The 22,386-nt window shown below is 49.2% G+C and overlaps 1 protein-coding gene across 3 annotated transcripts in view; it reads right to left on the reverse strand.

The window, feature by feature from the left end:
- Positions 1–22,386, reverse strand: part of slc7a11 (solute carrier family 7 member 11) — a 242,286-nt gene that overhangs the window by 26,049 nt on the left and 193,851 nt on the right. The window contains exons 11-12 of one of the 3 annotated variants that reach the window (XM_038792506.1): positions 17,086–17,262; positions 15,418–15,856 (exon numbers count right to left, since the gene is read on the reverse strand). In XM_038792506.1, coding sequence (XP_038648434.1) covers positions 17,089–17,262 — 174 coding nt within the window. In that variant the 3' untranslated portion in view covers positions 15,418–15,856; positions 17,086–17,088. The other 2 variants (XM_038792507.1, XM_038792505.1) reach the window with 2 other exon arrangements.

Genomic DNA, 22,386 nt, shown 5'->3' on the forward strand with positions numbered 1-22,386 from the left:
CCTTGTGTTGCCCTATTATGTATTTTCTTTTATTTCCTTTTCTTTTCATGTACTTAATGATCTGTTGAGCTGCACGCAGAAAAATACTTTCCACTGTACCTCGGTACACGTGACAATAAACAAAATCCAATTTAAAGATGATGGCGCGATGTAACCAAGTTCTGGGTGGGATTAAGGAAAGAAAATGATCCTGCTATCTAAGGGCACTCTGTTTTCTTTTGGGGCCTCAATGGGGAAGGCAGCCCCCACCCTGAAGCCGCGCTTAACCACTTTTCCTTCAATGAGGATTCCGACGAGTGTAGCTCCTCAGTGTAGAAAGAGTTCAGGGTAAAATGCCGTCCTGATCTCTTGATCCGCCCCCCCCCCCCCCCCCCCCCCCGCCAATGTGACTCCTTGACCCCCCCAACTCACCTGTTGTGGGGTTTTAGAAACCCCCCACCCCACCTCACATGAGCAGGTCACCCCTGGGCCCAGACCCCGACGTGGGCACAATGCTGCTCGGGCACCTTTGCCCTGCCAGTGCCATGTGGGCACCCTGGCAGTGCCGGCCGACACCACGGTGCTGCCAGGCTGGCAGTGGCAAGGTGTCCAGGTGGCATTGGTAGTGCCAGGTTGCCATGCAACCCAGATACCAGCCCACCCGGATCTCACGAGGCGTAGTGACCATCAGGAATCCTGGGAGAGGCTTGTCTCGGGATCTACCGGCTGCGTCCGTTCCCGATTCCGAGAAGAAAGAACATGTTCCCCGGGTTAAAGGCCAAAGTCCAAAGGGTTTGGTTCGGGAGGAAGCGGAGACCCTGGCGAGGGTGGGGGAGTGGTGGTGGATGGAGATGGGGGCTATTGAGGCCTGGCAAGGAGGCAATTTCTCGACTTTTGGTCATTAGTTGGCAAACCCCGCTGTGGAAACGTCTGTTGGCAGCTTGCCCACTTAAAATCTCGCTGCCCTGCAGTGATAAGATGCAGAGGGCGGCCTTAGCTACCTGGGAGTGGGGCCTCAGCCTGTCAGTGACAGGAAGTCCCACCCTCAAGAGCTGCTGGCCAATCTGAATGGTGAGCAGCTCTTTGGTCTCAGCAGCTCCAGAAATAAGTCGTGGCCACTGGAAGTCACCCCCGAGAAGAAAGAACATGTTCCCCGGGTTAAAGGCCAAAGTCCAGAGGGTTTGGTTCGGGAGGAAGCGGAGACCCTGGCGAGGGTGGGGGAGTGGTGGTGGATGGAGATGGGGGCTATTGAGGCCTGGCAAGGAGGCAAAGGGGGTGAACCATCCTGGAAGGGGTGCCACTTTCACAGATGACTCTCCAAAACAGGTATCCCCTTCCTTCCCACTTTTACCTACGCTTTGAAATTTCTCAGGCTGCCTGCTTCCCTTCTGCCAGCCCCAGCCCTATATGAGTGAGGTCCCCGTGTGGCCATTAATTAAAGTCCGCCCCCATGTTTAACTGTACGTGTGGGTGCCAAAGGTTGCGGTTAAAGTTACCCTATAATAAGCGTAAGTAATTATGGACTCATCATTATTATGACAGCAAAACCCAGGCTACTAAACTAATTTACATCTGGAGGAGTGAAATCCTCTGTTCCACATGACAGAAAAGGCGGTAAGACCCATGGAAGGAGTGCCGCAAACGTTTGCTCGAATTTTACGAGGAGTGAGAAGTTCTACTCATGAAGAAATGTGTGACTGGATGGGGAAAGGTTCTGAATGGATCGAATAGAGATTTTCAATCTATTGAAAGGCGAACTGTCAGTTACAAAGAGAAAGACACTCAGGTTTGTCCTGAAGTTCGAGGACGCTTTTGACATAAATGATTATGAACATGGAAAGTCTCGCTACAGGTGGCTGTTGAAGTAGCTACTATCAAAAGTGGACAATCAATTGGAAAGGATGAACTTAAAAGGATACAGGGAAAGGATGAGTAGCATTGAAGCAGACGGCTCCATTTGAAGAGTTACATTAGTGATGAAAGATAAACTGAATGGATACCTATTGATTATCATAGATTATCAATGAATTTACAGTGCAGAAGGAGACCATTTGGCCCATCGCGTCTGCACCGGCCCTTGGAAGAGCACCCCACCAAAGCCCACACCTCCACCCTATCCCCATAGCCCAGCAACCCCAGCTAACCTTTTTTGGACATTAAGGGCAATTTAGCATGGCCAATCCATCTAACCTGCACATCTCTGGACTGTGGGAGGAAACCGGAGCACCCGGAGGAAACCCATGCACACACGGGGAGAATGTGCAGACTCCACACAGACAGTGATCCAAGCCAGGAATCAAACCTGGGACCCTGGAGCTGTGAAGCAACTGTGCTACCGTGCCGCAAGATTGTACTGTACATGTTTTGGTTCTGTGGATTCTCCAACACTTCAGTAGCTGTGTATGTTTATTTATTAATTTAGAGTCAGCTGTAGTGGCTGTGCACATGCTCTAATTTGCATGATGTCCATCAAATTACTCAGCAGTTTGCTGCCTATGTGCCTGTTGTAATTCCTTCACAATCTATGCTGTCTCCTTGGGAATACAATGAAATCCAATAAGTCATGATTTTTGTGGTGGTCTGCTGTGATGTTCAATTGTTTTTTCGGTATTATCGGCACGCTCGATTCAATTTGTTCAACAAGAAATAATTTTTCTGAAAAATAAAATCAATAATCCGCAGGACATACCTAAAGTGGAATTTTTAATGGGATATGATTGCAAGACTAATCATCAAGGAGTGATAGATTCAGTAGCCATAGTTACTGACCGGTGCCATTATTGTGGGATGCATGCCAGAAATTCCCCGTTGTTGTGCTGTGTGTAGATGACCAACTGTGTGGAGCATATAATGGAAAATGGAGCATACAGGTTTTGCACCAATACTAGTCTGTCTAGTTGTCCCCCCATTTAATAGCCACAAAATTAGACAGGCTCCATCCTAGGGGTGGTCAAGATGATTAATAGGGGCCCGTGGTCTTGAGCCACTTGTAGTTGGTGAAATTGCAGGACCCCCACTGAAAGCTGGCACAAAATGGGCACAGTAATAGGCCTGCAACAAAAATCAAGTCCTGAGGCTCATTAGAAGTTTGGCTTCACCTATAAAACACCAGCCAATTCAGCAATCCAGACATGCTTTCCAGCTGGGCATCTATCAAAATCTGGGTAGCCCATAGGTCGGTACTAGGAGGGGCAAGGGTGATGAGTTGAATGGGAGGGAAATGACCATTGCCGCATATCCAGGAATGGTTCTCCTGCTTCTCTTGTCTCCACAATAAAAGATGAAGGTTTACCTCAACTCTGAAAAAGAGTCATATCGGAGTTGAAACATTAACTCTGTTTCTCCCTCCACAGATGCTGCCAGACCTGCTGAGCTTCCCCAGCATTGTCTATTTTTATTTCCGATTTCCAGCAGCTGCCGTATTTTGCTTTTATGAAAATTTACCTGCTGTTCTGTGACGTCCAGCTGTCCTTTTATGGTCTGTTGGTTAGACTACAATAAAACTGGCTAACCTAAAAGGAACGCATACACACTGTGACCAATTTTGACTGGCTTGCGGCACTAGCACCTGAAAATAGACATTCAATCTTCAACCCCTGATTAGCTTATGAAAAATGAAATGAATGAAAATCTCTTATTGTCGCGAGTAGGCTTCAATGAAGTTACTGTGAAAAGCCCCTAGTCGCCACATTCCGCGCCTGTTCGGGGAGGCTGTTACTGGAATTAATACGGGAACCGTGCTGCTGGCCTGCCTTGGTCTGCTTTCAAAGCCAGCAATTTAGCCCAGTGTGCTATTCGACAGGGCTTGTGCCTTTGATTTTTTTCCCCAAGAGTGGCAATGAAAAATGGATGGGAATCGGGGGAAGGTAACCGGGGGGAGGGGGGGGGGGGGGGGGATACGGGCTCGGTATGGGGGTTTGATGGCAAGCCAAGGCCCAAAACCAAACTATAAATAAATGCCTATAAACATGTGCCTCGGCCATATTGGGGAATGTAAAATATGTATGCTGGCTAAAGGGGGCGGCCACAATTATTGTTATGAAGATGCTTACCTGTAAATATTCATGTTAAATTTTTGTGTTTTCCTTTTTTTTTCTCTCTCTCTAATAACTTGTAATTTGTCATATATAAAATATGAAAACTCAATAAAAAAACATTTATAAATGAAAAAAAAAAAGAGTGGCAATGAATAACTTTCAGATATGAATAACCAGAAAAACATTGCATTAAAATGTAGATTTATTGTAGGGCGATTTCCCCAAACCTCTCTGCGCATACTTCTGATGACATCATAATTACTGTAGCCTGTTTTGGTAAATATAAATAGAACCATAAAACGATACAACACAGAGGGGGACCATTCAGCCCATCTTGTCCATGCTGACCCAAAGTTACCCAGGTGCCCTTTTTAATCACATCCTCCTGCACATGGCCCATGGTCCTGCAGCTTACAGCATTTAAGGTATTTTTAAAAGAGTTTGGGGTCTCTGCCTCCATTATTAACTCAGGCAGTGAATTCTAGACACCCATCGCTCTCTGCGTAAAAAGGTCTTTCCTCCTGTGCCCTCTGATCCTTCTGCCGCTTAGCTGAAATCTGTGCCAAGGGAAACAGGATCCTCCTGTCTACGCTATCTCTACCCCTCACAATTTTGCATATCTCAACCATGTCACCCCTCTTCCTTCTCTGTTCCAAGAAAACATCCCCAAACTTGACAATCTCTCTTTGCAGCTACAATTCTCCAGCTCTGACAAAGTTCCAGTAAATATTCTCTGCACTCTCTCCAGAGCAATTACATCCTTCCTGTAATGTGACCAGAACTGCACACAATACTCCAGTTGTGACCTCACCAGTGTCTGATACAATTCCATCAGTAGATCCCTACTCTTGTATTTTACACCTCTGCCACTGAAGGGGAGCATTCCATATTCTTCTTTACAAACTTATCTACCTGTACTGCTACTTGTACGCAAGATCTCTCACTTCATCTACCCTTTTCAGTATATTTCCATTTATTGTGTTTTCCCTTTTAATAACCGTAAGGGGCCTCACGGTAGCATGGTGGTTAGCATCAATGCTTCACAGCTCCAGGGTCCCAGGTTCGATTCCCGGCTGGGTCACTGTCTGTGTGGAGTCTGCACGTCCTCCCTGTGTGTGCGTGGGTTTCCTCCGGGTGCTCCGGTTTCCTCCCACAGTCCAAAGATGTGCGGGTTAGGTGGATTGGCCATGCTAAATTGCCCGTAGTGTAAGGTTAATGGGGGGATTGTTGGGTTACGGGTATACGGGTTACATGGGTTTAAGTAGAGTGATCATTGCTCGGCACAACATCGAGGGCTGAAGGGCCTGTTCTGTGCTGTACTGTTCTATGTTCTAATATTGCCCTTAATTACCTCACACTTAAATGGTAAGAGACAGTACAAAAAATGGCCACTGAATGGCAGAGGCAGAAGTTCTGCTTCTGTGTCTTTTGCCAACCAGATTGCCGGAGACAGGGTAGGGTGTGGGGCAGGAAATCCACCTGCCCTTATCAAAAGGCCCAAGATCAGACCTTGCAGGATTTTTAACAGGGGAGGCGTGTTGGAAGCTGAAACCCTGCCGAATGAATAGAGGTGGGTGTAGAACCCGAAAGGGAGAGATGACAGGAACACACGGTCGGGAAGAAATAAGCGACAGGTTTATTACGGTGTACACAAAATGACAAAAGACTATGGGCTGGATTCTTCCGCCCTGCCCGCTGCAAGAACACCACGGGCGGGACCCGGACAATGGAGAAGTCCATTGACCTGAGGCAGGATTCTCCAGTCGACGGGTGGATGCGGCCGGAGAATCCTGCCCTATAATTTCTCTCCCCATAGGGCCATCCTCCCTGACCTGCGCCCAGATCTGGGTTTTTATACTGTGTGGATTTCCCTTGTTAAGGGAAACACCGCCCCACTTACCACGGGAATTCATACTCAGCTGTGTAAGGCAGAAAACAAGCTTGGCAGACGTGGACTGGCGCGTCCAGATCTGTTCAGGGGGCTTCCACGTGCGGTGACGGATTTGGTCTAAGTGGCAGCTTGCTTCATGTCTCTGCGTCCGGACTGAGTACAAAACTGGACTCGTGGTCCGGAGAACCACTCCCGGGACTCATGTGGTGCCAGTGCCAAAATTGCACACGTAAACACTGGTTTGAACTCACGCTGCTGCGAGCGTTGGTCTGTGTCCGTCTCGGAGCGGTCTTGCCACTGGTAGACCCGAGCACTGATGTGCGGAATGACCAGGCTGAGACGGGTCCGGAACCAACGTCCCATCAACATCTCTCCTGGCATCGCACCCATGGTGGCATCGGAGTTCGTCCGGTAGTTGAATAGAAACTGGGCCAGTTGCGTCTCCCAGGACCCTGGTGGCCAGCTTTTTCATCACTCTCCTGAAAGTTTGGACCGCCTTCTTGGCCAAAGTGTTCGATGCTGGGTGCTAAGGGACAGTCCGAACATATTGAAACTCACCTTCGTCGCCAATGTAGAATCCAAATGGGAGAGACAACAGGAACACACGGTAGGGTAGGAATTAACAACAGGTTTATTACCGTGTTCACAAAACTACGAAAGACTGTAACTCCTCTCCCCGAAGGGGCACCCTCCCTGACTTGCACCCAGGCCAGGAATTTGACACGGTGTGGATTTCCTTTGGTAAGGGGAAAACCCACCCCAATTACTAGCGGACTTCATACTCAGCTGTGTAAGGGGGAAAACAAATGGAGCACGATCCTTGGCCCTTAAGGGGGTTATAACAGTGCGCATAGCCATGGGCGCAGTCCACGAGGTCAGGAATATTCTTGAATGTTATGTTCGAGGCCTATAGCTGTCACTGGAGGCAGATCATCACTGACGAAGGTAAGTAAGGAAAGTTGGAGAGACAGAGGGATGATGCCACATCGAAGCACCAAATTGTGGACAACCATTCATTTTGATGGGCCAGCTCATTTTTAAGTGAACCTCAGTTGCCAGCAGACCAGTTGTCAACATTTACAAGGGATCATCAGAACACTTACAAAAATAATGGTCTGCTCTGTGACCATCCTGCCTCAGTGCTGTCGATTGAGACCGCAGACCTGGCTCCAGCAGAAAGTGAAACATTCCACCAGAAAATTCCTTTTCCCACAGCTTGGTGATGAAGCCGGGAATGCAAAGGTGAAACTAGTCCCGCTTTCTGATCCCCATCCCGACATGAAACCTGTCCTGGGATTTTAGTTTCCCCTTCTGTTAATTCCTCACAGCACTATATGACGTTGAGCTTTTGTTTTCTTCCCTCTTCTTCCCACCTAGCACCACACACAGGCTTCTGCCAATGCTTAGCTAAATGGCCAGATTTGGTGCACTTGTCCGATGACCTTTTACCACACCTCTAACATGGTTGAGTGAGGCTGTTCACTCCAGGACGTGTGGCAGGTAGCTCGTTGTCAGGTCTGGCAGCAACCTCCATTCCAAGTGCTATTCAAGACCTCTAGTCGCCCTTAGCCTGCCTTCTATCAATAGTTTTCTCTGTATTGACTTTCCTCTCAACCCTCAGACAAAATGACCCCTTACCGCATCATCGAGAAATCCATCAAAATTACATTTTCCTCAGTCTGCCACTAATCCAGCAACGTCTTTATCACCTCTTTCCCTCCTCAAATAATCGGTTCTGCAGCTAAATTTATGCTCTTGATCATTTGGACTAACCCAACATATGTTTGGATTTAGGTCAGGAATGGCCAGATTCTTAATCAATGCATCTGTTGGAAGTCTGCAGATTATAAACAAAATGGTTTGCTTTTTGGCATTGATTAAACATTTGCCTCAAAATAGAAATTACTTCTGTTTCCATTTGGTGCTCTATATTTTTCCCAACTAATTCCAATATAAGAAACAAATGGCGACAAGGTAGACCACAACTTAATTAACAACAACGTCCATAATTATTTTTTTTTAACTATGTGCTGATCTTTACCCCTTTTGCCACTGTTATGTCCAAATAAAGACACAGTGGTTCTAACTAACTGATTATTGCCAGACCTTAACATAGAATATACAGTGCAGAAGGAGGCCATTTGGCCCATCAAGTCTGCACCGACCCACTTAAGCCCTCACTTCCACCCTATCCCCGTAACCCAATAAGCCCTCTTAACCTTTTTGGTCACTAAGGGCAATTTAACATGGCCATTCCACCTAACCTGCACGTCTTTGGACTGTGGGAGGAAACCGGAGCACCCGGAGGAAACCCATGCACACACGGGGAGAATGTGCAGACTCCGCACAGACAGTGATCCAGCGGGGAATCAAACATGGGACCCTGGCGCTGTTAAGCCACAATGCTATCTACTTGTGCTACCGTGCTGCCCCAACAAAGGAGGCCAGAGGAATACTACAATGAGTTTACATCATCAATCACTTGCCACCAAGGTGCTCTGGACTTCCCTGGTGCCTCGCATACATTGCCGCACACTGTAGGCCCAAAATTTTGGCAAGGTAAGTGAGATCAATTGGTTCCCTCCAGAGATAATAAACTCCAGTCCAAGAGGTGTTTACAGCAGAACGCATGAAGTAAAGGTTCAGTGTCGGGAAATCTAAACAATGCCTTCAGTCTTATTTTATGTTTTCTTTTCTGGTGCTCTGCGTCTGTGCAGTGTTGGTGTCTCCAGCCCAGAACTCACCCTGCACACATGGAGGCAAAACGTTTTGTATTCAACACTGCAAACCGCAGTTACACAGTCCACTTCCCGCTCCTGAGCTAGCAGTGCTGATAAAGTACCGACTGAAAGAAAGGCAGGCAGCCAGCCAATCAGCTCATTAGAAATGTCCTCAGCTATTGAATTAATGTTCTCATAGTCAGTGAGGTAGCAGTTAAGAGGAAAGTACTGTTGCAGTATGAGTGAAGCTGTGTTAACTGGGCTGAACCCAGACGAGAGGAACAATCGTACAGCCGAGCAACAATGAGTCTCTGAAGTGATTTGTATCAATGGATTAAATGTCAGGTTGGAAATTGTTTCTTTATAGTAACTGCAGACCACGGGAGCATAAGCTGAACCAAAAGAATGAAGTTTCTTCAACAAACATAATCAGTCATAAAATATTAGACACTCCAGTAATATTCCCCTTTTAGCGATGTGGCCCTCCATGAAGAAATGGGATATGTTAAGAGCTATGCAACTCCTCAAAAAAATTGGAACTGGTTTCCGGTTGTTTTAGCTTGCCAAAATCTTGCTCACTGCATCATTGACAAATGTCTCTCAGTCCTTTTCCTCGTGTCTTTAGATGTAAGATGATGGGTGACAAAGGCTTGGTGCAGCAGGGAAAGGAACTACCAGCAACTCCATTTCTGATGGAGGTGGTGGAGTGTCTTTCACTGAGTGGCTTCCCTCTCCCATCTCCTATCCCAAACATTCATTCATTCCCAATCCCTTGTTATCACAGAAATGTTGGGATGAATTTTACAACCCCGGGCAGGCATGGTTCCCATGGGATGGGGGGGGGGGGGGGGGGGTGGGGGGAGGCAACAGTATTTGATGGCTGTGGGGCGGGACAGCATGGAGTGCGTCGGCTCCATGCCAATGTGATTTCTGTAGAGGGAGGTATGAGTTCCACTTCTCCGTATGCTCTGTATTATTGTGACCAGGAACTGGTGTAGGCCATTTGGTCCTTTGAGTCTGCTCCACCATTCAACAAGATGATGACTAATCACCTAACTCCTGTACTATATACCTCTATATCTCAAATGTCCATCAACCTCTACCTCAAGTCTTCTCAACAACTGAGTATGCACAGCTCTTTGGGAAGAGAATTGCAAAGACTTACAACCCTCTGGTGATGAAGTTTAATTTTCATCTCAATACTAAATAACCAACCCTTAAATCTGAAAGTGTGACCCTGTGTTCTGCATTTCCCAGTTTTCTCAATATTTACCCCATCAAGTCCTTCACAAAATTTCAATGATTCAATTAAATCACCTCTCTTTCTTCCTAAATGGGCCGAGTCTACACAATATCTTATTGTAGATCAATCCACTTAATCCAGTGGATCAATCCAATGGTCCAGTGAATTTATATACTCCCTCAGAGCCAGTATGTTCTCTCTTAGGTAAGGAGATTAAAGCAGCCCGCTTGATTGTCATGTCATCGACAAACATTCACTCCTTCTATGATCGCCGCAAAGAAGCAGTAGCGTGTGCCAGCTACAAGATGCACTGCAGGAATTCACCATCGTTCCTTAGGCAGCACCTTCCAAATTCATCACCGTCACCATCTAGAAGGACAAGGGCAGCAAATATTTGGGAACACCAACACCTGGAAGTTTGCCTCCAAGTCACTCACCATCCTGACTTGGAAATATATCTCCGTTCCTTCACTGTCGCTGCATCAAAATTCTTTAACTCCCTCCATAACACCACATGGACTTCAGCGGTTCAAGAAGGCAGCTCACGACTGTCTTCTGATGGACAATTAGGGATGGTCAATAAATGGTGGCCTAGCAAGCAACGCACAGTTCCCGTGAATTAATTTTTATAAACTGTACACAGTACTCGAAGTCTGGCTTCATCAATGCCCTGTAAATTTGTGGGAAGACGGTACTCATATATACTCCATATATTTGCAACAAAAGTTAACCTTCCAGTTGCTTGTTTCACCATAGAATAGGAACCTTAGAATTCCTACAGTGTAGAAGAAGGCCATTCAGTCCATCAAGTCTGCAGCGACCCTCTGAAGGAACACCGTACCAATGCCTAATCTCCGACCCTATCCCTGCAATCCCATCCAACCTGCACATCCATGGAAACTAAGGGGCAATTTAGCATGGTTAATCCACCTAACCTGAACATCTTTGGACTATGGGAGGAAACCGGAGTACCCGGAGGAAATCCACGCAGACACTGGGAGAAAGTGCAAACTCACACAGTCATCCAAAGCTAGAGTTGAACCCAGATTACTGGCACTCTAAGGCAACAGTGCTAACCACTGTGTCACCCTTGTTAATATTTTGTGATTCCTATTTGAATGCTCTTTGAATGCTCCTTCACATTCCTTTTTTTTTTAAATTTAGATTACCCAATTATTTTTTCTATTAAGGGGCAATTTAGCGTGGCCAATCCACCTACTCTGCACATTTTTGGGTTGTGGGGGCGAAACCCACGCAGACACGGGGAGAATGTGCAAACTCCACACGGACAGTGACCCAGAGCCGGGATCGAACCTGGGACCTCAGCGCCGTGAGGCGGTTATGCTAATCACTAGGCCACCGTGCTGCCCTTCCTTCACATTCCTAACCTTTCACCTTTATACTACGGCTGCTAGCGCACCACCGGGTCTAAAACTAGACACTTCCTCCAGACATAGCCTCAAAATCAGAGAATTCAGCCCCCAATCTTTCCATGGGAAACTGTTAGAACCCATGGGTGGGATTCTCCTTTGGATGACGCTGGAATCGGGAAACGCGATTGGGTGGAGAATCGGTTTTGATGCCGAAATCATGGCAGGTGCCGGATACACGCCAAATTGCAGTTCTCCAGTGCCTCGACAGCGGCGTCAATGCATTCCAGAATGTACATAGAGTAAACACTCTTGGCATATCATTAGCGGGCCTGACCCGGTATTCTTCTGGACATCCATAATTCTCCACCTCCACTATGGCGAATTCCCGATGGCAAAGTTCACTTCTGCTTTTAAAAACCATGAAACTGGCATCGTGGCTGCTGAGGGAGAGAGAGGGGGTACAGAAAATATCCAACATCATCAGAGTTTGCTGACAGTCGTGCCGCCGGCTGGGGCTTCTGCCAGGGTCGGGGGCAGGAGCGGGGTGGGTGGGTTGGACAGGAGGTGGGCTGTGGGTTTGGGGTGGACGGGCACGGAACACCATTGCCGCGGCCTGCAAGGCAGCCATGCAGCTGCACATGCTGCTGACTGCCCACTGTAAACTAGTGCCATGGCCCGCATTTGTGTTCCCCCAGGCCACCCCCCCCTCGGTGCTCTCTGCCCCCAGCCGACTTATCAGCGGGATGGGCATGCTCCAACACAACCAATGACATCTCGTTGGCTGGGATGAGTGTGCGTGGGGAGTGAAGTGTGTATATGCGGCTGCAGCTTGTCGGTCTCCTGAGTGTCAATCGCGAATCCAGCGAATCCCACATCGTTTCTCATTGGAATCAATTGCGTTCCACATGGCACCGGTGCTAGCCCCTCAGCGGTCACTGAATTGGTCCAGGTACAGCGCCAGTTTTGCTGTTGTGGATCCTGCCCCAGAGCCAACACTTAGAGCCGGATTCTTCGATTCTGCGGCTATGTCCACAGGATCCGTCCGGTTGTACGACCAAATGTCGGTGCCGCCCCAGCAATGATCCCCTGCCCAGAGGGGGGCTAGCAGCCACACCGCGTAAAGCCCCTGCTTTACCTGTGGATACAGCTGCGGAATGGATGGGTCCGTGACTGTTCATTCACACGGCGGCGGCATGCGATGGCCACCCCGCACAACATGGCGTCGGCTGCGCATGGACCCGGCCTGCCAAAACCTGTCCCCCTGTAACTCCCCTGGCCACCCCCAGACCAGCTCCAACAGCGCCCCCCAAATCCCCCCCCCTGCCAGCGGAACGGCTTCCCCCAACTGTGATGGAGCTGGACCCAGTCTGCAGCCGCCACACGAGATCCCTGAAAGATGTGAGGACATGCGGCCCACGTCATTGGGGACTCAGCCCATCGGGGCGGCGCATCGAGGGAGAGCCTCAGGTGACGTCCTGAGGCCGTCCCGGCGGCATACTCCTCGAGTGCACCATTTTTGAGGGGGCAGAGCATCGGAAAAACGGCGCCGCCTCCGATTAATGCATATGAACGCATTCTCCAAAAGCGATTTCGACGCCGTCGATCGGAGAATCCAGCCCTTAGTCTCAGGAACGGTGATTTCCGCTGCACGTTATTGTATTGAAATAATAGGCGGAGAATCGCCGGGAGGCCGCGCGAATCGCGCCAAGCCGCCCCGACGCTGGGATGCGATTCTCTGCAGAGCGGCGAATCAGTGCCATTGGGGCCGGCGTGCTCGGTGCAGCGCCAGTCAGGGAATGCGCACGATTTTCCGGCCCCCATTGGCTGAGCGGCCGTAAACAAAAACGAGTCCCGCCAGCGCCGTTCTAACCTGCTCTGAGCCAGTGGGAAGCTGAAGGGTCAGGTGGCGGCCTGTGCGATGGGGGGGGAGGGGGGTCCGACCCCGGGGGGTGGGGGGCTCTGATGTGGCCTGGCCCGCGATCGGGGCCCACTGATCGGCGGGCCGGCATCCCTGGCTGGGTGCCTCCTTATCTACGCGCTGGCCCCTGTAGCCCTGCGCCATGTTGCGTCGGGGTCGGCACGTTGAAGGAGGCCACTGCGCATGCGCGGATCCTGCGCCGCACAGTTTGCACTGGGATTGGCAGCTGTAGCGGCGTCCACCACTCCAGTGCCGTGCTGGCCCTCTGTAGGGGCCAGAATTAGTCCTCGGCTCGGCCCGTTCACACCATCGTAAAACATGACGCCCTTTACGATGGTGTGGGCACTCTGCCGCAGGATTAGGGAATCCTGCCCAATATTCCTGTATATTTGCTAAGATTCAAAGGACATTTTTGAGTAAATTAAGCTTGTAAACATTGCTCCCTCAATCCCCAGCCACCAGGAACAGGATAAGGCAGAGACAGCCATTTGTAATGTTACATAAATGAACCATGATCCGCTATGGAGATTGATAGATTTTTGAATACTAAAGGAATCGAGGAATGAAGATAGTGCTTCAGAGGTAGAAGATCAGTCATGATCTTGTTGAATAGCAGAGAAGACACAAAGGGCTGAATGGCCTACTCCCGCTCTTATCTCTTGCTTCTTATGCTCTCATGAATAGGAGTATGCCATTCAAATGCCCATTCCTGCTCTAACCAGGTTCAGTCAGATCATGGTTGATCTACACAATTTGATATATATCTCGATTGCTTCATCCAAATCATTAATATGTTCAATTTTGAATCCCAAAACCTATTTCTGAGGAACGCCACTTGTTACATGCCAGCCGAGTACTGACCGATTAACCCCACCCTCTGTCTCCACTCTCCCAACCAACTTCCAAGAAAGGTTAATAATTCACTGCTAGTTCTGTGCATCCTCAATCTTACTTCAAGAAGTCCACTTATCTAATGCCCTGACCTAGATTATGAGTGATCGCTTCAAAGAAATCAATCAGACAAGTGACATGTGAATTATCCTTAACAAAGGCAAGCTGGCTCTTTGATCAGTTCAGATTTGTTCAAGTGCTCAGTCGCTCTATTCCTAATGAGAGATTTTAGTGGTTTCCAATAACTGACGTTGAATTGACAGGCCTGCATTTATCTGCTTTCTTTCTCCCACTCTTCATAGATGATGGAGTGGCATTAGCAATTTTGCTGTCTTAACGGCACAATTTCTCAGTCAAGAGAGCTTTGAAAGATTATAACTAAGGTTCCAACAATTTCTTTACCCACTTCTTTTAATATCCTCGGGCAGAAGCCATCAGATCCTGGAGTTTTACCTATCCCAGGACTCATTTCTTTCCACCCCCCGTTTATCACTTTGTTACTTCTATTGAATGTTTTGATTGATGTTTGAGTTTTCCTACTATCACTGCTGTTTAATCTTCACCCTGTCTGAGAAAACTGGTCACAAATACTTGTTCAATAAATCTGCCATTGTATTGTTATCTATTACTGTATCAGTATTGTTTGTTTCTATTGGGCCCACATTTCCCTTTGGAAATCTCTTTTGTGACTATTAATATTTTCTCTGTGTCCTAATGTCGTTCTCTATAATTCTCCCAGTCCACTGGATTACCATTTGGCTTGGCATTTATGGAAGTAACACCCTTTAGTTTTATACTCCGTTTTACGACATATGTTGACCGTGGTTGCCTGACTGTACAGTGGAACTTTTACTCCTTCAGGGTATGTATTGATCTTGCGCCAAATACTTCTTTGAGTACCTTCCATGGTCTTCCAGTGAGGTTTGCCTGTTAACGGCTCAGCCCAGTTTAACCTGTTCAGCTAGGCCCTGCTGGATTTCTTCAGCAATCTCTGTTTTTGTTCCAGATTCCAGCATCCACAGTACTTTGATTTTATTTCGACGAATATAATGGGCCTCGCCAATGTAAAATATTTAGTTTGAACGTTACTTTGTTTATACCCTGAAAGTGGACATTAGGAGCGGAATTCTCCGGTCTCCCAGCTGCATGTTTTTGGGCGATGGGAGTCGCTGCGCCGCTCGCTGGCGACAGGATTATCTGTTCCCGTCTCTGTCAATGTCCATTTGAAGCCATCCCGCGCTGCCAGGAATCCCGCAGGTGGGGGTGCGCAACGGGAGGGACCAGAGAATTCCGCTGCCAGCGTAAGGCCGGAGAATTCTGGCCTAGAAATTTCAGTTACTCAGGGAAGAATTCTGGAGAAATGAATGCAGAAAACATCTTGAAGCTTTTATAGAAACCAGGTGATCACATTTGCATAATTACAGAGTGATATACTTCGACGGGAGCTGCTAGTATTTGTCACATGATGCAATACCTTTAATTTTGAAAATACCAATTACCTCATCACTTACAGGACCAGCATTTAAGTTTCATTGTTCGATGATCATACGTTGAGTTTTCAGTGTAGCAATAAACTAAAGTGCACTGAGCAGTGTGTTTTTTTCCTCCATCCTGCTCTCAATAAAGGGACCATGAACTGTTTATATTGTTGAAACTCCTCTCGTCAAACTAAGGGTCCAATATATCAGCCGTGCTAGGGAACTCTGCCCATTGGGCTTCTGGTAGCATGGGTGCTCAATCTAGAATGCCAGGAAATCCAGATGCATAGGTCACGCCTCATTCCAGCTGTTCTCAGAAGCCACCTCTGCACCAACACACACCACATAACTGTCAGACAGCATGCAAACAGGTACATGACAATTTTAGGCAACCACGGAACTGGGCAAAGGTCACAGTTGGACCACTTGAGAGTTGTTCGCCAATACCCATGACCAATAATGCATATAACGGTAGAACAGTGACCCTCAGTTATCGTTCAGCGATTTGTGAGATCCGTATGGATTGAAAGAATACTCTTTATGCAGCTCTCACTGTTGCGTTCATTTCCTCCATTCCATTTTAATTTCAGGTAAACAACTGGTTTCCCCAAACACTCAAAACAGTTTTCCGAAGCTGATCAAATGCGCCTGAGTAAGTTGCTCAAACCAGTTAGGTGACAGCTTGCTGTTGCACAGAATGTGAAAATTATTGTTCTTTCAAATCCCATGAATTAAATCAGCGGAGAGATTGAAACTGTTTGACTGAGCTGAAATATAACTGAGAGTGCACAGAGCAGTCAACATCTGAAACAGAATGTCAGATTAACCAATTCTGGCGAACAACCTCATCCAAATCATTAAGCTGTCCTTTTGAGATGCGTGCATTTCTATCATTTACCATTTATGTTTCTGATTTTCGGACATGTGTAGTTTGTATCATGGCATCTGGCTGGGTATCATGTACGAGTCGTAACCGGGCAGAGAAAAATAACCACAGTATTAAATAACCGCTGTGGTTAGGTAATCAAAATGGAGGTGCTTTCTCTCCAATTAGAAAACAAGATTGAACAGCCGGCCCACCATTGCGGAGGGTGAATTTATCCCTCCACAAGGAGGCAGCTGTGTCCAGGTTACGTTTTTGGGGTGAATGGGGGGTCCTCAAAGCCTGCTTGGAGTGCAGACCCCTCAGTCTCCCACTGGGTGGTCACCTCCATCTAGCTGAGCTGTTCCCCAACAGCCCGGGGTCCAGAGGCGACCGTGAAATAGCAGTCAGCCTCTGACAATAGATCTTAATTGGCCTTTAACTATTGCTAAGTGGCTACCTGTCACTTGTGGGGGGATAGCCCTGCCGCCTCCCATCCCAGCTCTGGTAAAATGGCCCGGGGAGAGCAAGGGACAGAAAAGCAGCACGCTGGCCATGAGCCTGAATTTTGATGCTCGCTTGCCACCATACCTGGCCCCTGAATATCCTGCCCCCTAAGTGACACAGCACAATGGGTGAAAAATCATGCAGAGATTTATCTTGTACACTGAAGCAGAAAAATTTATTACTTACTCATCAGTCTTTTGAAGCACTTTGGCTTTTATCCCAAACCACGAACAGATAGTAGGCAGGAATACCAGTCAGAGTGATGGCAAATCCAATGCCAGTGTTGAAGGGATCGGAGTAGAGTGACAGTGCCACTATGAAGAGACAGGTCAAGGCAAAGAAGGCCGGGATAAGCAGAGGCACCTGTAACAACAAAGAAGAATTATTGAAATGCAACTCGGCAAAGTTTCAACTTCGCCGTCTGGGTGATGATTTGGTAGCAGATGGTTCACCCTTCATAAACGTTAACGGGATGCAAATTGGTTGGGCTTTCAAAAAGGGAGATCGGCTCTGCCATGTGGGTGGCTGAAGATGGAGTGACTTTTAATTCATTCTGCACACGGTCATGAATGAGTCTGGTAAAATGCTTTTAATTGAGGTAGTCTCCTGAAGTGCAAGCTCCAATTAAGAATAAACTTGTTCACACATTTGTAGAACACTGAAGCAGGGAAAAGGACAATAAAGCCCATTAACCCAGCCTTGGTGTTTACAAAGACATTTCCCTATATATGGCACTACAGGTATCACTGTTAAGAATTCACTCAGTCAGCAAAGACTTGGGATTGCTGGAAACAAATCAGTAACTCAGCAGTGTGCTTCCTCCGATTGTGTTTCGATCTAACTCAGTCCCATGGGCTGGATTCTTCGTCGGCGAGATCGTCCGCCTTGCCAAGAGCGCACCCACCACTGCGGATTTCCCAACGGTGTGGGGGTGCCCACAATGGTCACCATTGTCCGGCTGCCAGGAAGGAGAATCCCTCTGCCGAAAGGGGCGCACCGCACCATAAAATGGGTGCGGCAGGACGGAGAATCCCGCCCCGATGTTTAAAAATGGTAAATTCTCAGAATACTTTTCAATTTAGTTTTGGGAGAGAGTAAAAATGAATGTGTAAGGAAGGCATAAATGTAAGCGAGCAAAGCAATGAGAGTGTGAGTGGGACTGAGAGGGAGAGTAAGTGATATAAAAGTGAAACGAGAAAGAGAGTTACAATTAGAAGGGAGTCAACTGATAGAATAAGTGATAGAGAAAGTAATCCTCGCACCAAAACAGTTCCCAGTGCAAACAAAGGCCTATCCACAAGTCATATTTGGACAGAGTACGCGAACTATGGCCTACTTACTGCCTCGATGTGAGAAACCGAAGGAGAGAGCATCCAGAAGAGAGAAGTGAGTGAGCTGGAGATGGAGGTTGGAGCATCCAGGGGTCACTCTGGTCTCACCGCCGTCCCATGGAGTAGACTGTAGGCCACTGAGCACCATGAGGGAGGAGGAAGTGATGGGGCCCATGCCGGTGCCTCCCACAGGGGAGGTGCTGGAACACCTCGGCACATCTAGATCCACCCCCTCCCACCTGACATTGCCGCACCTGATGGATAACAGGCAGAACAGGGTGACACCTCATCACCTGCGACACCCGAAAGTCGGCCAGGTCCATCCAGTTCCAGGCTCTCCAGAGAACAGCCACCAAAGGCATCTTGGGCCAGATGGCGATATACGCAGCAGGCCGTCTCCACATCTGATGTGCTGTCTGGGGTCACACCCAGAAGGACAGTAATGTAAGATGGCATGTAAGATAAGAAAGTTAGAGATCAATTAAGTTGGCACGGGTGCAGCACGTGGGTTAGAGGTATGGGTCAGGGCACAACAATGTATGCAGTCATGATTAAATACCTTTTCAGCTTTCCAACCTGCCTCAATCCTCTGTCTGAAGAATGTGAAGGATGGTCTGGGCTGGGTATAGAGGAAGTGTTTGGTGGCGGGTGGGGTAGGTTGGCGTTGTGGGTATTGCAGGATGGTACGAGGCAGTGTCCCGAGGACACTTGAATGTTCCACCTGAGGTCACCCTCAGAGGTGGCAGGGAATGAGGCCAGAAGTGTGAGGTTGTCTTGTAGGACAGCTTACCCAGTGAGTAACCCGTCACTGCATACCATCTCCATAACACCCTCAACCCCCCCCACCTCCACCACCACCCCAAAGAATATATGGGCCCATTAGATGGGAAACCCAACAAACATGCAGGGATCATCCGAGACAACAGTAGAATGTGATCCTGAAGGCAGGAGTCAGACTTTGTCAAATGATGAGGAACACCAGAGCTCGTTGCACAGCAAGTTGTCATCATCCTCCGTCCTGTGGACAAGACCTGCAGATACTGCCTGCCCATGGCCAACACTTGCACTCTTCTGCTGATGCTGGTAGGACCTTCTGAGGGGGTGGGAGAGCTGGGGTGGTGGGATGGAGTGAAGGGCAGTAGGACAAGGAATGTGCACTGACTGGAGGAGAGATAGGGAAGGTAGAGTGAAGGGAGAAGGGACAGCGGAGGATGTCAGCAGCTATGGGGAAGGGGGCACCGATTGGAAGGGAGGGGTGTGTGTGGAGAGGTGGGATAGGGTGGCAGAGCTGCCGGTGGCTGGGCCTCCTCATTGGAAAATCGGGAGGTGGTGAGGTTATCCTGGGTGTGGCGGGCCTGGCCGTTCCGGTTCTTCCTGACCATCATCCTCATCAGATGAGGCCTGGCGTTCTTCCTTCTCCTCCAGCAAGTTCCCCCTCTGCTGCATGATGTTGTGCAGGACGTAACAGGCCAGCACAATGGGGCTATTGGAGCGCCGCACCAGAGTCCTTTTGGGACTTGTGGGAGGAAACCAGAGCATCCGACGGAAACCCACGTAGACACAGGGATAGTGTGCACAGACAGTGACCCTAGCCGGGTTTATAATGGTCCTTCATGTCAGTCTGGGGCCTCTGAACAGGCATCAATAGCCAAAACAACAATGGGTAACCCTTGCCACCCAGGACCCAAACCCTCACATGAGGGAGCGCCTCGCAGGTGCCAGGAACCGACGAATTTGCCGGGATGTATGCGTAGTGCACGCTGCCTGGGTATCGGGTTCAGACGTGCATTATGTGCATCTGGTGGTCACACACCAACTGTACATTCAGGGAGTGGAATCCCTTCCAATTGATGAAGGGTACCCACTGATGAGCCAGTACTCGTAGGGGGACATGGGTGTCACTGTTCACCCTCTCGGCTTGGGGAATGCCAGCAATGATTGCAAATTCTGCTGCCCGGGCATCCTGTCTGTGCCTGGTCCAGACTAAAGTATATATAGTTCGCAGAGGGCACATAGGGCATCCAGTGCACTTGTGTGCGGATGTCTGAGAGATCGCAGACAGGTGCCCCACTCAGCTCCTGGAAAGACCCAGAGGCATAAAAGTTCCGGACGACCGTCACCTTGACAGCCGGCGGGAAAGGGTATCCTCCTCCAAACCCCCACTGTGCCAGGTTCACTGCCATCTGGCAAAGGTGGTGCATGGTCTCCTTGGTTAGCCAAAGTCTTCAGCTGCCACGCAGTCCGGCAGTTCCTGGAAAGACAGGTGCCGACGGTATACACCTGGCCTGATGCGGCGCCTCCTTCACACCTCCTCCTCAGCCTGTTGGATGGCTGCCACTCGAGCCTCACCGGCTGGTCCCTGTTCTTCTGGGGCAAGGTCCTCTTGTGCAGGCTCCTCCCCGAGCAGGCCTAGCGCCTCTGGCCTCTGTGTGTCTGCGGCCAGGTAGATAGCAGGCATTCCTGTCTGTACGCCGCAGTTCATTCTCTGCAGGGGGTAAAGAGAAGTAGTGTCAGCAAGATGAGTATTCCCTTATCCATCCAGATCCAGCAGACTACATGGTGATCCAACAGACTACATGGTGATCCAAGAGACTACATGGTGATCCAACAGACTACATGAGTTGCACTTCAGCTCCGCCCTCCACATGCCGCGCAGCCCCCCCTCCCCGCCGATATTTTGCCTCCACACTGCACCCCTGTCCACATCAGTGAGTGACAGTGTGCCTGTGTTGTGGGGAGCCTCTATTCTCACCATTTGCACCTGTCAACAGGAGTACCGATGGCTGCCCTAACCAGGTTCTGTGACCCCTGTGCTTTTTCCCCAGTGGGCTCTACTATGTCCTCATTGGGTGAACTGTGTGTTATCCCGCCAGCAGGGTGGCACCTGGTTGTGAGGTGGAGAAGGTCACCGTGTACCACCAATCACCTCCATGCTTGGAGGCTTATGTGTGGGCTGCGGGTGAGCGAGGGAAGTGAGCACAGCTGCAGTGTGATATGGGCCCTGTGTGTAACAACCTGACTGGGGGCAGGATGGATCGGAGCAGGGGCACAGTGATAGTAGCTGATAGTATTACTGGTGAGGCCTCTGCCCTGAGACTGGCAGTGTGCCAGGGAGGGTGGCAAAGGCCATGGTGCATGTGCCCTTTGGGGTGAGCTTTGCTATTCCCCTGCTTCCCTGCAGTGGGGCTGAGCTTCTGATGAGTGCACTGAGGAGCGGCAGCACCCATTGATGGGTCAGCTGGGGTCTGAGGGTTTCCAGAGGGGTGGCCTGGGTGGGCTCCCAAATGACCAGAGGCTCTGTGAACATTTACAGGACACAGTGAACAGTCGGCAGAGTGAGCAGCCAGGGGCCTGTAACCTGTACCAAATGGGTGTGTTTAAAATAAATACTGCAGCAATGGCGGTCTGAGCCATGCCACCCCGATCCCGAGGAGGGACCCAATTCCACAGAGCTGTCACTTTCCGCTACTCACCCTGCCCCCCCCCCCCAGCCACCGCTACAATTTTACAGTTTTTGAAACTTTGCTTACCTTCTCTCTCCCCCTCAGCAGCCATGGCACCCAGTCCACGTTTGCAAATACCTGTATTTAACCGCGCCCGCGTGGGTTTTCCGCCTGAGTGGGATTGAATATTGTGGAGGCAGGGAACATATTGGGTCAAACATGCTAAATTAATGTAAACGCCGGTTTTGCATGTCCCGCTGGCACGGGGGTGCAAACCTAATTTTCGCCAGCAGGGAGGGCCAGAGCATGGCTCCCAAATCGGGTTCGGGTGTGAACCTCTATTTGGACGGACGCCTAATCGTAGTGTGCGTTTCTGGCATCGCGAGGCGGAGAATCCAGCCTATTATTTCATTGGAGGTGGTTCAGAGAAGGTTCATTAGGATGATCTCCAGTATAGAGGGATTGTTTCTGAGTAAAGATAATGCACATGGGACTCTACTCATTGGAGTTTAAAAGGATGAGAGGTGATCTCATTGAAACATATAGGGCGGGATTCTCCGAACCCCGGCGGGCAGCGTGAATCCTGACCCCCAGCGCCAGAGATTTGGCAGGCGCGGGAATTGTGATGCGCCGGTGGACAAGCTTCCCCCCGGCGATTCTCCGGCCCGCGATGGGCCGAACTCGTGCCCGTTCTATGCAGGTCCCGCCGGCGT

The sequence above is a fragment of the Scyliorhinus canicula genome, chromosome 3, assembly GCF_902713615.1.
Source record: "Scyliorhinus canicula chromosome 3, sScyCan1.1, whole genome shotgun sequence".
NCBI classification, from domain to species: Eukaryota; Metazoa; Chordata; class Chondrichthyes; order Carcharhiniformes; family Scyliorhinidae; genus Scyliorhinus; species Scyliorhinus canicula.